The sequence below is a fragment of the Podarcis erhardii genome, assembly GCF_964252035.2.
Source record: "Podarcis erhardii genome assembly, chromosome: 13".
NCBI classification, from domain to species: Eukaryota; Metazoa; Chordata; class Lepidosauria; order Squamata; family Lacertidae; genus Podarcis; species Podarcis erhardii.
The window spans coordinates 2,169,426-2,183,683 of record NC_138502.1 but is presented as its reverse complement, the minus strand read 5'-3'; the positions used below and the strand labels follow the sequence as shown (position 1 = coordinate 2,183,683).

General features: G+C 53.0%; 1 protein-coding gene across 2 annotated transcripts in view; it reads left to right on the top strand.

The window, feature by feature from the left end:
- Positions 1–14,258, top strand: part of NLGN2 (neuroligin 2) — a 75,478-nt gene that overhangs the window by 24,911 nt on the left and 36,309 nt on the right. For both annotated transcript variants that reach the window (XM_081835678.1, XM_081835677.1), the window contains exon 2: positions 4,862–5,654. In XM_081835678.1, the coding sequence (XP_081691804.1) occupies positions 5,189–5,654 (466 nt within the window). In that variant the 5' untranslated portion in view covers positions 4,862–5,188. The remainder of the gene's footprint in view (positions 1–4,861; positions 5,655–14,258) is intronic.

Here is a 14,258-nt window from a genome sequence, read left to right as displayed (position 1 = left end):
TCACGAGGCTTGCGGGCAGCAGCCTGCAGCCCCGGCAAGTGTCCACAAGCCTCGCGCGCCCGGCGGGAGCTCCCGCCGGGCGCGCGAGGCTTGGGGCGGCAGCATGTTGCCCGAAGCACGCGGAGCCCCCCGGAGGGCTCTGCGTGCTTCGGGCGAGTGTCTGCAAGCCTTGCGCGCCCGGCGGGAGGTCCCGCCGGGCGCGCGAGGCTTGGGGCGGCAGAAGGGTCTCCTTCTGTTCCTTCTCCAGGTTCGCTGAAGGGCGATGCCCCTTCTCCCTCTCTGCGCAGCACCTCTCCTGTGAAGGAGGGGCGCTGGGCAGAGAGAGAGAAGGCACAGTGCTCCTTTTAGCGACGCGTCTGTCCTGGCTTCTGCTTTAGCCCTGCGCAGCCTCTTTGGGCAGGGGGAGCCTTCATCCCGCTGCCCTGAAGAGGCTTGACGCGGTTACCCCAGAAGCCAGAACAGCCACACGGTATCCCAGAAGCCAGATCCCTCTTGCTGTTCTGGCTTCTGGAGTTCAGAATAATTTTTTCTTGTTTTCCGCCTCCCAAAACTAGGTGCGCCCTATCGTCCGGTGCGCCCTATGGTGCGAAAAATACGGTATATGCTATACAGTCATACCTCAGGTCACAGCCACTTCAGGTTATTTATCAGGTTGTGGACCGCCGAAACCTGGACGTACCGAAATGGGTTACTTCCGGGTTTTGGCAGCCGCACAGAAGCACTAAACCGTGCTTTGCACATGCGCAGAAGCGTCGAATCGCAACCTGCACGTGTGCAGGCGCAGGTTGCAAACACTGCGGGTTGTGAATGTACATCCTGCACGGATCACGTTCATAACCCGAGCGTCCACTGTATGGTCATTTATGGACCTAATAGGTATCTCAAGCCATTTGCCCATGTTGCCCTGCAACCAGTCCCCTCAGAATGTAGGTACCCTATATATAGAAAGGAATAAACCCGGGATATTTTAGGGAGCAGGCGGGACCCACGACTTACATCCTAGGAGCCTACACAACACAAAACACTGTTGCTGTCTGTAAAAAAGGTAAAGGGGACCCCTGATCATTAGGTCCAGTCGTGGCCGACTCTGGGGTTGCGGCGCTCATCTTGCTTTACTGGCCGAGGGAGCCGGCGTACAGCTTCCGGGTCATGTGGCCAGCAGGATTAAGCCTCTTCTGGCAAACCAGAGCAGCACACAGAAACCTATTTATCTACTTGCACTTTGACGTGCTTTCGAACTGCTAGGTGGGCAGGAGCAGGGACTGAGCAACGGGAGCTCACCCCGTCGCGGGGATTTGAACCGACCCTCTGCCGACCCTCCGATCGGCAAGCCCTAGGCTCTGTGGTTTAACCCACAGCGCCACCCGCGTCCGTTGCTGTCTGTAGGTTTTATTTTATTTGTTTTTTATCTTATATTTTGGAAATGTACATCCAGTTCCCCCCCCTTTACATTTTTTGGGGGCCCCCAAGTGAGTGGGGCCCTAAGCTATAGCTTGTTTAGCTTATACGTAAATCCGAATGTAGCCCTTGCCCTGGTCCCATCCACAACAAGCCTCCGCCAGGAGCCCGCCCATTCCTCCCTCTGGCCACCCTGACCCCTCTATCAAAGCACTGCAAGCCAGCACCCTCCAGATACGCAGGAACGCAATTCTCAACACCCCCTTGGGCCGCACACCCGCTATGCTCTCATCAGCCTCCCAGAGGGTCATGGGAGTTGTAGTCCCAGCCTGCTGGGAACTGTTAACTGAGAAATCGGAGGGCTCCCTTGGACATAAAACAAGGACGCCAGCCAGGAATACCAGAGCAAAACAGCAGCCAGTAGGCTTGGTCTTGATTGAAGACTGTCGCGACAGGACTCCCACCTGCCACCAGGTGGAACAAGATGGAAGCCCCAAACAAAAGAGAACCCAAACTTTTATTAGCTGCTAATCCCCATGTTACACCCCCCCAAACTACATCACAGTTACATCATGAAAGGGGAGGTCTGGTGGCAGGAATCTGAGCATCCTGGACCCTACCCCATGGTTCCCCTTGCCCTCCACCAAACACCCATCAAGTGAAACAAAAGAGATCTTTACATTTCCCTGTTTCCCAGCCAAGTTAATCCCACCCTTTGGTCTTCATCTGGGTTTGTTCTTCCTGGAATGGCTACCTGTCTGGCACTCAGGTATCAGGATGCCAGGGATTATCACTCAGGCAGAGGGGCTGTTGAGTAGCTGAGCTCACCTGTCTATATGAATTTCTGAAGTTTTCCCAGTGAGCCAGTACAGAGATACATTTATCAGCGAATTCTTACATTTGGTATTGTGCAGCAAAGGCCCTTTGAATAGATAGAAAGAAACTGTGATGAAGTGTTTTGTGGGGACAAATCACAAAAGTCACAAACGCGATTGTGCTGGTTTTGGTAGTGGGCTGCATGTGCATGATATCTGCTGGAGAGGCAAAGACACCCCCCCCCAACCTATACATAAATTCCTGCAACAGCACCAAGCCTGGAGAAGGCCGGCGCCAAGCTTCTGCGCCGCAGCAGCTGCCTCGACTTCCCCTGCGTTGAAGCGTCCGTCCGTCTGTCCGTCGGCTGTTCTGATGGCGTCGGGTTCTGGCATGCGCTCCCAGCACCGCCCCCCCCTTTCTCTCTGGGCCTTTTGGATTCTCCCAGACGCAATTTGGTACTAATTACACGTTCCTGCCTCTAATTGCCACATTGTAAATGATAAACAAAAAACTCCAGTTTTATTTAATTAAAGACCTGGTAGAATCCACCGGGGAGAACTGGTACGGTTGGGAAAGGGGAGGCGGGGGAGAGGACGCCGCTTCTCCCAGCGCAGCACAAGAATCCCGCGGGGATCAGTTTCGGCGTGGGAAATGATCCGCACTTCGATCTGCCCGGGGTGGAGGTTCAAGGGATGGCGTGTTTGTGGCCCCGACCCAGAATGGCTGCTTACCTGCGTGTGGTAACTCAAAAGCACACCTGGTTTGTGAAGAAATCAGAATTGAAGGAGGGCATGTCCGGGAAAGTCCATGAGGATTAAAAAGGTAAAGGTAAAGGGACCCCTGACCATTAGGTCCAGTCGTGGCCGACTCTGGGGTTGCGGCGCTCATCTCGCTTTACTGGCCGAGGGAGCCGGCGTACAGCTTCCGGGTCATGTGGCCAGCAGGACTAAGCCGCTTCTGGCGAACCAGAGCAGCGCACGGAAACGCCGTTTACCTTCCCGCCGGAGCGGGACCTATTTATCTACTTGCACTGGCGTGCTTTCGAACTGCTAGGTTGGCAGGAGCAGGGACCGAGCAATGGGAGCTCACCACGTCATTGCGGGGATTCGAACCGCCGACCTTCTGCTTGGCAAGTCCTAGGCTCTGTGGTTTAACTCACAGCGCCACCCGCGTCTACCCATGAGGATTACCTGTGGCCAAAGTTGTCTGTCCTTCCTTGAAGGTTTTTAAACAGAGGTTGGATGGCCATGTGTCCTGGAGATTTTAGCTGAGATTCCTTCATTGCAAGGGGCTGGACTAGATGACTCGTAGGGTCCCTACGATTCTACACTTCTTTGAATCAGAAGATTCCCCCTACGCAGGAATCTCAGCATCCCGGACAGATGGCCGTCCGACCTTTGCTTATACATCTCCAAGGAAGGAGAGTCCGTCAATTCTTGTGGCAGTCTGTTCCACTGTCGAACAGCTCCTGCCGTCAGAAACTTCTTCCTGGTCGGATTCTCCTTTACCGTCCCTTGAATCTGTTGGTTCCTCCTCCCTTGTAACGCTGGAACCAGCGGACGTTCAGAGAAGCCGAGGGTCGGGCGATTTGGGACGGATAATAGGAAGTCCTTCAGCCCGTAGTTAGACGGTGGAACTCCCTGCCACAGGAGCCCACTGGGATGGCTTTGAAAGAAGATTGGACCTGTTCGTGGAGGAGGAGCGGGCTGGTGTTGCCTGCTGTGTTCTGCCTCCGTGGTTGGAGGCAGTAAATGGTTCTGAATCCCAGTTGTAGGGAACCTCAGGAGCGGGAGAGTGAGTCTTGCGTTCGAATCCTGCTTGTGGGTTTCCCAGAATGGGCAATTGGTTGGCCGCTGTGAGAACAGGACACCAGCCTAGATGGGCCGCCAGCCTCATCCTTACGTTCTCTATGTTGCATTTGGTTTCGTGGTCCATCACTCCCAACGGAAGGCGAAAAATGGAAGTGTGGTTAATAGAATAGTTGTGCAAGGAGGCAGAGGAGATGTTTCTAACCAAATCCACTTGTTTTCCCTTAAGGGAACGGAGGTGCCTGGGGTGACACAGGGTACACCTGTTCTCCCCCCCCCACTCCACAAATCCCCAATCTCCCCTTTCCCTTTTTGTCCTCAACTCCCTCTTCGCAGGAAATGTGAAGCGCATAACGCATTGTTACGTAATCATGCATAATCTACATGATGTTAATATGCAGATCGGTTCCCAAGCCAAAAAAAAAAAAAGATTTTGGAGGTGAGTGGGCAGTACTTTGGGGGAAAGTAAAGGTGTTTTGGGGATGGGAGCTGTGTGTACTGTACATTTAAAGCACACACACACACCTCCAAGAATCCTAGGAACTGTAGTCGCCCCTTCCGGAACTATAACTCCCAGCACCCTCAAAGGAAAACTACAGTTCCCAGAATCCTTTTTTTTTTTTTTTAAAGGGGTGAACTATGCTTTAAATCTATGGTGTGTCCATTTTAGGCAAAGAAAACTATTTGAGGGGTGAATGATCAGAGGACGGCTTCTTTCTGAAAACCCCTTTCTTTCTCTCTTTCTCTCCACCCGTCCTGCCTGTTTCCTTCCCTTTTCTCTCCTTCTGGCTCTTATTCACCCCTCCCTTCGATTCCCCCCCCCATCTCTTGACCTCTAGGTGCGTTTCTCAAGTCTGGCTGGACGCTTCCCACTCTCCCGGGCCACGATGGAACGCAACAGACGCCTTTCCTCTGCCGGAAAACCCTCCTGCGATTCTCGCTAAGACCTCCGGGCTTCCTAATCCTCTCCTCTCGGGCTGCTCTCCTGGTGGTTATCTCCTCCTCTTCTTCTGCTGCTCCTCCGGCGGACGCCCGGCTCGCCTCCCGCGCCCCTTTCCTCATCCCTCCTCTTCGCCTGCTCCTCGCGCGAGGACGCTCCTTTCTCTCCCTTCCCCCGGCCCGCCCTCCCAGAATCCGTCGCCCACCACCCCACCGACGCATCCGCCATGTTCCTCCCGCCTTCGAGGCTCGTCTTGCGGGTGCTGAATCTCCGCACGGGCTCAGCCGTCCTCTTCTGGCTCCTGGGCCTGGCGCTGCGCTCCTTGCCGCTCTCAGGGCAAAAGCCGGAGGACAAGTACCCGGTGGTGCCCACTAACTACGGCAAGCTGCGGGGGATCAAGAAGGACCTCAACAACGAAATCCTGGGACCCGTGGTGCAGTACCTGGGCATCCCCTACGCCACGCCGCCCGTGGGCGAGAGACGCTTCCAGCCCCCCGAGGCACCCGCATCCTGGTCCGAGGTGCGGAACGCCACCGCCTTCGCTCCTGTCTGCCCCCAGAACATCCACGGCATGCTCCCGGGCATCATGCTTCCGGTGTGGTTCACCGAAAACCTGGAGATTGTGGCGGGTTACGTGCAGAACCAGAGCGAAGACTGCCTGTACCTCAACATCTACGTCCCCATGGAGGACGGTAAGGGTGCAAAAGGGGGGCGGGCGAGCGGACACGGGCGAGCCCCCCCCCAACCCTCCCCTCAGCTGTCTCGCATCTCTCCCCACTCTCCTCTCCAGCGTCGTAGGTCAGGGAACCTCACTCCCCGCTTAACACCGCAATCCCTTCTTTGAAATAATAATAATCACCATCAGAATCCAATCCTCGTCTTTAGCCCTGCCCGCCTCCCCTGCGCTGCTAACCGGAAACCCCTCCAATCGCTAGCTTCCCAGAAACAGTTTGAGCAGCGCCTCTGGGCATGTGCAGAGTGCTTTTTGCGACCGGAAGAGCTCCACAGGATCGGAGCAGCGAGACCAGCATCCTTTAGTGTTATAATTTTTTAAAGAACAGTTTAGTTCAGGCGTATGGGATGGTCTAAACCACCGAGCCTAGGGCTTGCCGATTGGAAGGTCGGAGGTTCGAATCCCCGCCGCGGGGTGAGCTCCCGTTGCTCAGTCCCTGCTCCTGCCAACCTAGCAGTTTAAAAGCACGTCAAAGTGCAAGTAGATAAATAGGTACCGCTCCGCCGGGAAGGTAAACGGCGTTTCCATGCGCTGCTCTGGTTCGCCAGAAGTGGCTTAGTCATGCTGGCCACATGACCCAGAAAAACTGCGGACAAACGGCTCCCTCGTCCAATAAAGCGAGATGAGCGCCACAACCCCAGAGTTGTTCACGACTAGACTTAACTGTCAGGGGTCCCTTTACCTTTTTAGTTCAGGCATAGGCAAACTTGGCCCTCCAAATGTTTTGGGACTACAATTCCCATCATCCCTGACCACCGGTCCTGTTAGCTAGGGATCATGGGAGTTGTAGTCCCAAAACATCTGGAGGGCCGAGTTTGCCTATGCCTGGTTTAGTTGAATGAGCTCGGTTGGTTAGAGTGTAGTGCTGGTGACACCAAGGTTGCGGCTTCGATTCACCCCCTTCAGGGTCGGGGGCACATCCCTGCATTGCAGCGGGTTGGACTAGATGACCGCTAAGGCCCCTTATGACTCTGGTTCTGTGAGTCTAGTGGGAATTGATTGACTGATTACAATGTGGAAGGGAAAACGAAAAGCAGGGGGAAATGGATAAGGGTATACTGTGCTATTATTATAAAAGTTAACAGTGGCCATTACGGGCAACTCCCCATTTGTGTGCGCAGGCCAGGAGCCGCAAAATAAATAAATGATTTGATTCCAGCCCAGAAGTGGCGGGAGAAAGCGGGGAAATCCTCGTGGCTTGCGAGGAGACCCTTCCCAGAGCCCGAAGAGGATGCCAGTGAGCCAAATGTCCAGAAACAAATGTTTAAAAGGCCAATAATAATAATAATGATAATAATTTCGAAATGCATGCTGTTCTCGAACTGGCCAGGTCGATGCCCCCCATAGGAAGCCCACAAGCAGAATGTAAGAATCCTAGAATGGTAGCGTTGGAAGAGACCCTGAGGGTCATCTCTAGACCAACCCCCTGCAAAGCAGGATTTTTTTGCCCAACGCGGAACTCGAACCCACAACCCTGCGATCAAGAGCCTCGTGCTCTACTGACCGAGCTGTGCCGGTAGCCCTCAGGCCAGGCCAAGGGCTCACCCAGGCCAGCATCGTCTTCTCACCGCGGCCAAACGGACGCGCCTCGCGGGAAACTCGCAAGCGGGTCCCGAGTTTGAGAGCAACCCTCCTCTCCTGTGGTTTCGAGCAACTGGGAGTCAGAAGCAGTGCACCTCTCACCCTCAGGCTCACCCTGAACACGCAGCTGCTCTCCTTTGGGGAGCAATGAAAATCCTGATTTCATTTTGTTTTTTCAAGCTGGGGTCGAATAAGTGCAGGATTCGCTCTCCCCAAAACAGACTGGGGCTTGTGAAGCTGAGTTTTGCTTCTCCAGATCATAGCATTGGACGGGGGACCCCATGAGTCATTTAGTCTCCGCTAAAGAATGCCTGGCAGGTTCCTATCCAGCCCCTGTTTAAGAACCTCAGATTCATCGCAGAATCCTGCCAGATGGTGCAAATAAGAAAACTATTATTATTATTATTATTATTATTATTATTATTATTATTATTCTAGCAACGGAGCTATCCCAGTCTCAGACCAAACTGGCCTATCTAGCAGACCGTTCCCTGCACGGACTGGCAGCAGCGGCTTGCTAGGGCTCCCGGCAGGGCCCTTTACTTATCCAGAGATCGTACCCGGAGCCTTCTTCACTCCAAGCAACTCTCCCCCTGAGCAGCTCGAAATGTACAAAGACAGCAAAATGCCTTCTATCTAAAGCCAGACCTCTGCAGGCTACTTAGCTCAGTGCAGCCTACACGGGCCGGCAGCAGCCCTGCTTTCAGGCACTGGAAGGGGGGAATACCCGAAGACGCTCCCCCAGGATGGAGCCTTCGGCAAGCCAAGCAGGTGTCCTGCCACTAAGCTGCGACCTCGGGTCTAGCGATGAGCTTCATCCCTCCAGGAACAAGGGCTCCTCTCCCCAAAAAACCAGGGTGCTCTGGCTCCCATAATCCTTTGCTGCGGCCCTTTGGGGACTCCCCAAGGCCATTTCCCCCCCCCACCGCCAGGTCCTGTCCGAGTGACGCTTGCCCTACAACCACCCCACTAACTTCAGGGTCGGGGGGCTTTGCCGGTCGGGGCGGAGAATGGCAAGGAATGGCCTGGCCTTAGGGCTACTGGCACAGCTCGGTCGGTAGAGCACAGGGCTCTCGATCGCAGGGTTGTGGGTTCGAGTCCTGCGTTGGGCAAAAAAATCCTGCTTTGCAGGGGGTTGGTCTAGATGACCCTCAGGGTCTCTTCCAACGCTACCATTCTAGGATTCTTACATTCTGCTTGTGGGCTTCCTATGGGGGGCATTGACCTGGCCAGTTCGAGAACAGCATGCATTTCAAAATTATTATTATTATTATTAGCCTTTTAAACAGTTGTTTCTGGACACAGTTTGAGATGAATTAATTTTAATGAAATGATGTTAGAATGTTGTATTATTTTGTTGTTGTTAGCCGCCCTGAGCCCGGCTTTGGCTGGGGAGGGATATAAATAAAATTTATTATTATTATTATTATTATTATTATTATTATTATTATTATTAAGGGAGGGAGAACTCTCCGCAAAAAGCAGGGGATGGTGCGAAAGAGGAGAAGGAGGGGAAACCAGCTGCTTCTTCTCCGCCCCCCCAAATGCCACCCCTTCCATCTCCCACCAAGCCGTCCCTCTCTCTTTTTGCAGCATCGCTAAGCCAGTTTCCTTGGCAACGGCCGGGAAGGGGGGGGGGTTTGCATTTAAAGAAGGGGGGGAGCAAATCCCAAAGCACTAGGCGGAAAAAAACACACACAAGGCATCGGAGCGTCTCCCCCCCCCCCCCGTGTGGGGACCTGCTTCTGGCAGAGGTAGCCGCTGTTCTTACACTCATCCCCCCAACCCCAAACTCTGCCCCCCCACCCTGTGCCCCATATCTTCTCTCCCTCCCTGTCTTTCTCCCCTCCGTGTGACACGCTTTTCCCCAGCTGCTGCCTGGGGCGTCGCGGAGAAATGTCAGGTCCCATTTGGGAACCCTGCCTGCTGCTTCTCACCCCCCCCCCATCTCCCTCACCTGAGCAGCAAAGGCTCTCGCGTCTCCCCGGTCCAGCCTCTGCAAAGATGCCCTCACCTGTCCTCACCTGGATGAGGCTGAGGCAGCGAGGATGCAATAGTTCCCTGGTGGAAATAGGGACATCCCGTTCCGTCGCGATAATTTCGCTGTTTATGCCCGGTGCGTCTTCCTGGGTCGCAGCTTCCAACAGATATAAAAACACAATACAGTGGTGCCCCGCAAGATGAACGCCTCGCAAGACGGAAAACCCGCTAGACGAGAGGGTTTTCCGTTTTGGAGGCGCTTCGCAAAACGAATTTCCCTATGGGCTTGCTTCGCAAGACGAAAATGTCTTGCGAGTTCCTGCGGGTTTTTCCCCCTTTCCCCCCTTTTCCTAAGCCGCTAAGCCGCTTATCAGCTGATCGCTAAAAGCCGCTAATAGCGCTAATCTGCTAAGCCGTCAATGGTCTGGCTTCGCAAGACAAAAAAACCGCTAGACGAAGAGAATCGCGGACCGCTAGATGAAGAGAATCGCGAAACGGATTAATTTCGTCTTGTGAGGCACCACTGTAAAAGCATTTTAAAAAAACAACCCTTCCCTATACAGTGGTACCTTCGGTTAAGTACTTAATTCGTTCCGGAGATCCATTCTTAACCTGAAACAGTTCTTAACCTGAAGCACCACTTTAGCTAATGGGGCCTCCTGCTGCCGCCGCACCGCTGCTGCCCGATTTGTGTTCTCATCCTGAAGCAAAGTTCTTAACCTGAGGTAATATTTCTGGGTTAGCGGAGTCTGTAACCTGAAGCGTATGTAACCTGGAGCGTACGTAACCCAAGGTACCACTGTACTGTCATACCTTGGGTTGAAGTAACGGAGCGCGGTACTTCCGGGTTTCACCGCTCGCGCATGCGCATGGCAACACGCGCATGCGCGAAAGCGGTGAATTGCGATGCGCAGACGCGGGTTGCGTTCGCTTCTGGGTGCGAACGGGGCTCCAGAAGGGATCCCGTTCGCATCCAGAGGTACCACTGTATAGGATTGCTTTCGGACGGCTCAGGAATCAGATAACTCCACACCCTCCAACATTTCTCCAATGGAAATAGGGACGTCCTAAGGAAAAGCGGGAGATTCTGGGATCAAATCAAAAAACCGGGACGGCTTCTATAAATCAGGAAAATAGAGAAACTTGTTTTTTTAAAAAATGATATTTTATTAGATTTTAACAAGAAAAAAGGTTACAAGACAATAAAGAAAAAGAAAAGACATAGAAAAAATACAAAAAACCGAAATTTGACATAAAAAAGAAAGATAAAAAATAAAAATCCCTCCTTTCAAGTTCTTGCCATTCATTTACTTATTTTCCTGACTTCCTCTTACCTCCCCCATTTGTATTCCATTTAAAAGTTTGTTCAGAAAATTCCTTCTTAATTTACTCTTAATTATTTATCCTCTTATGTTATAACTTCAGATTTTCATCTAATATCAATCTGTTCTTACAAATTCTTATTTTACCTTATTGCTATAACCACTTCATTTCATTTCAACATCAATAACATTTAAAAATTTTTACAGTTCAGTTTACCTTTAGTTTCTTTATCCTTATCTTACTTTCAAGAAATTAAAATTTCAAAATTTCAACCATACTTGAACTTAACTCCTTCAAACCTATTCTGCTAAAGCCAATTAATTCCTTTCCGGCACATTTTAATAATTCATTAGTTTTACACTAATTCCAGAAATAACATAATTTACAAAAAGGAAATTCTCATTCTAGTTTTATCCAACGTCCCGGATAATGTCAGTCCAGGAAAATAGAGAAACTTGGAGGGTCCGGAATAGAAAACACAACCATCTCAGCCCCAAAGGTTATAAATAGGGACTCCTGGAGGGTCTGGAGTGGGGGTAGGAGAGGCCCACAGGAGGAGAAAGGGGTCCCAGATGCGGGTTGGTTGCTTTGGGTTTTGGTGTTTTTTTCCTGGCCAATTTCAGCAGGTTACAGGCAGATTTAATGCCAGGCCTGATCTGGGATAATCTTCATTTAAAGAGGAGCCAGTAACTGGAAGCCCCATAACTGAATCTGCCCCACTGGGCGGTTTGCCAAACATGGGTCTCTGGGACTACAATTCCCATCATCCCCGACTGCCGGTCTTGCTAGCTGCGGGCGATGGGAGTTGTAGTCCAAAAACAGCTGGAGACCCACGTTTGGGAAACACTGGCCATGTTCATGTCGTTCATGGAGCACATGGCTCCCCCCCCAAGGAATCCTGGGAACTGTAGTTGGGTTGAGGGTGCTGAGAGCACAGAGGAAAAACCCCCAGAGTTCCCTGGGAAGCGGCGCTGGAGGTCAAACAGGCATGTCTTCTCCCAAGGGATTCTGGGAGATGTAGTTTGCCGAGTGCGGTGAGCAGACTCTGCTGTTCCCACTCACGGAGCTATCATTCCCAGAGTGGGTTAACAGCCAATCCCTCTTCCCAGGGAATTCTGGGAATTGCAGTTCTCTGAAGGGAATAGCGGGGGGGGGGGTCTCATCACAACTCTCAGCACCCTTAGCAAACTACAGCTCCCAGAATCCTTTGGGGGAAGCCATGACTATTTAAAGCGGTATCGCAGCGCTTTTAACATTTGGCATGAATGCAGCCTAGGTGGGCCGTTGGCCTGATCCTGCAGCCTGGATCTTTTGATGTTCCTGTTTGATAGGGAAGTCCCGCCCCCCATTTAGGGAAGTTTTTAATGCCTGATGTTTTATTGTATTTTAAATATTTTGTTGGAAGCTGCCCAAAGTGCCTGGGGAAACCCAGGCAGGTGAGCAGGCTAGAATTATTATTATTATTATTATTATTATTATTATTATTATTATTATTTATACCCCGCCCTCCCCAGCCAAGGCCGGGCTCAGGGCGGCTAACAAGCAAGGATAAAAACAAATTGAATGAATACAACTTAAAAACAAGATTAAAAAACAACATTAAAATATTGAAATGCAGCCTCATCACAGGAGGAGAAGGAAAAAGAAAGAGGGGGAGGGAATCGAATTGGCTCCAAGCCAAAGGCCAGGCGGAACAACTCTGCGGAATGTCCGGGGCTCACCCCAAACTATAACTCCCAAGGAGCATGATAGTTAAAAGCAACGGGAGCATGGCAGAGGTAGCCCACCTTGGGTCTGATCCAGTGGGAAGCCGCATGCATTCATATAGAATAACAGAAGCTGGAAGGGGTCCCAGGGGTCATCTAGTCCAACCTGGCTCAACCACAGCTAAATTCCATCGGATCGGGTCCTTTGATAAGTAGCGCAGGGCGGCTGGGTTCACCTACCTTTAGGTAAAGGTAAAGGGACCCCTGACCATTAGGTCCAGTCGCGGACGACTCTGTGGTTGCAGCGCTCATCTCGCTTTACTGGCCGAGGGAGCCGAAGTACAGCTTCCAGGTCATGTGGCCAGCAGGACTAAGCCGCTTCTGGCGAACCAGAGCAGCGCATGGAAACGCCGTTTACCTTCCCGCTGGAGCGGTACCTCTTTATCTACTTGCACTTTGAGGTGCTTTCGAACTGCTAGGTTGGCAGGAGCAGGGACCAAGCAACGGGAGCTCACCCCGTCATTGCGGGGATTCGAACCGCCAACCTTCTGATCAGCAAGCCCTAGGCTCTGTGGTTTAACCCACAGGGCCACTCACATCCCCTTCACCCTCCTTTGGGTCGGCCCAAACACCAGCAGCCTCCTCCTTCCCTTTCCATTGTTGTTCTCTGCACAAACGGCCGTTAACCTCCGGAACTGCCTGCCACAGGAATTCCTGAGAGAGTCAAGAGAGAAGGCCGCGCTTTGAATTGTGGGCGGGTGGAAGAAGAGGGACAACGTCAGGGCAGAGAGGCAGGATCTGCGGGCTTGTCCCAAGAGAGTAGCACAGGTCAGGAGGGTGAAGGGGCACTTGTGGTTAGCCCCTTCCCTCCCTCCTTCTCTCCCTGTTTTCCGCTCTCCCGCTCTGCCCTCCCTTTCGCTGCTCTCTTTATATAGCAGAGGATGCTGCCGCCCGGGGCAAGTCGCCAGCCCGTGAAAAATCCTTCTGTCTTAATCTGCAAATGCCCAGTTCCCCCATCACATCAGGGAGGAAAGGGAGACGCCAGCCGTCGCGCTGGCCCAGATTTCGGCCGGCGGAGCTGAGCCGGGCACGGCGCCAAGCCTTTCGCCTTTCCTTCCCCTGTCCCCCAAAACTCCCCCTCTCGGCATAGGATTTCCCTTCGGTTGCAAGTCCCCCTCCTCAGATACTGGCAAACTCTCTCGGGAAATCCTGTAGCAGGGAGTTCCAGAGATCTATAGGGGTCTCATTGCATTGCTCAGGAGCTGGAACACCCTGGCCTTCCACGTCTCACGCCTCTCCCCTCCCTTCCGCGGGCTTAAGAGTCCCACCCCCTTCTCCCAGAAGGGACAGGATCGGCCTCAGTGGGGTCGTGTGGGGCATCGACATTTCCTTTGCCCCCTTCCTCCTCCAGCTCAGCGCTCTTCAGGCGGCGCCGTCTGCTCGTCTGTCGACACCTCCTCCTCCAGCCGCAGGGGGTGAGATGGATGACCGTACGGGTCCCTTCCAACGTCCTGCGGCTTTGCGGCAGCCACACACGCCCCCTCTCCCATCTGCCCGCCGGATCCCGTCTCGACGCCTCCTTCCTGCGTCCCGCTGGGCTCTTGGCTTCGCCTCAGATGAACCTTTTCTCTAGGACACCGAATTAAAAAGAGCTCCCGGTTCGCTCTGCTTTCTGTCGCTTCCCTCTCTAGTCACCATCCTCGTCCTCTTTGCCTCCCGGTTCCTTCCTCCCGCGTCTTCCAGAAGGATGCTTGGGACGCAGGCAGGCAGGAGTCCGACGGGTGTAGCTTCCGCGCACAGTTCTGCCTGGGGAGGGGACTGCACCTGTGGAATGCTTGCTTGCTCATAGAATTGTCCAGATGGAAAAGGGACCCTGAAGTGCCATCTAGACCAGGAGTCCTGCCCACAGCCACCCGTGGCTGGACTCGAACCGCCAGCCTTCCGGTTAGCAGCCAGGCGAACTGACCCTCTGC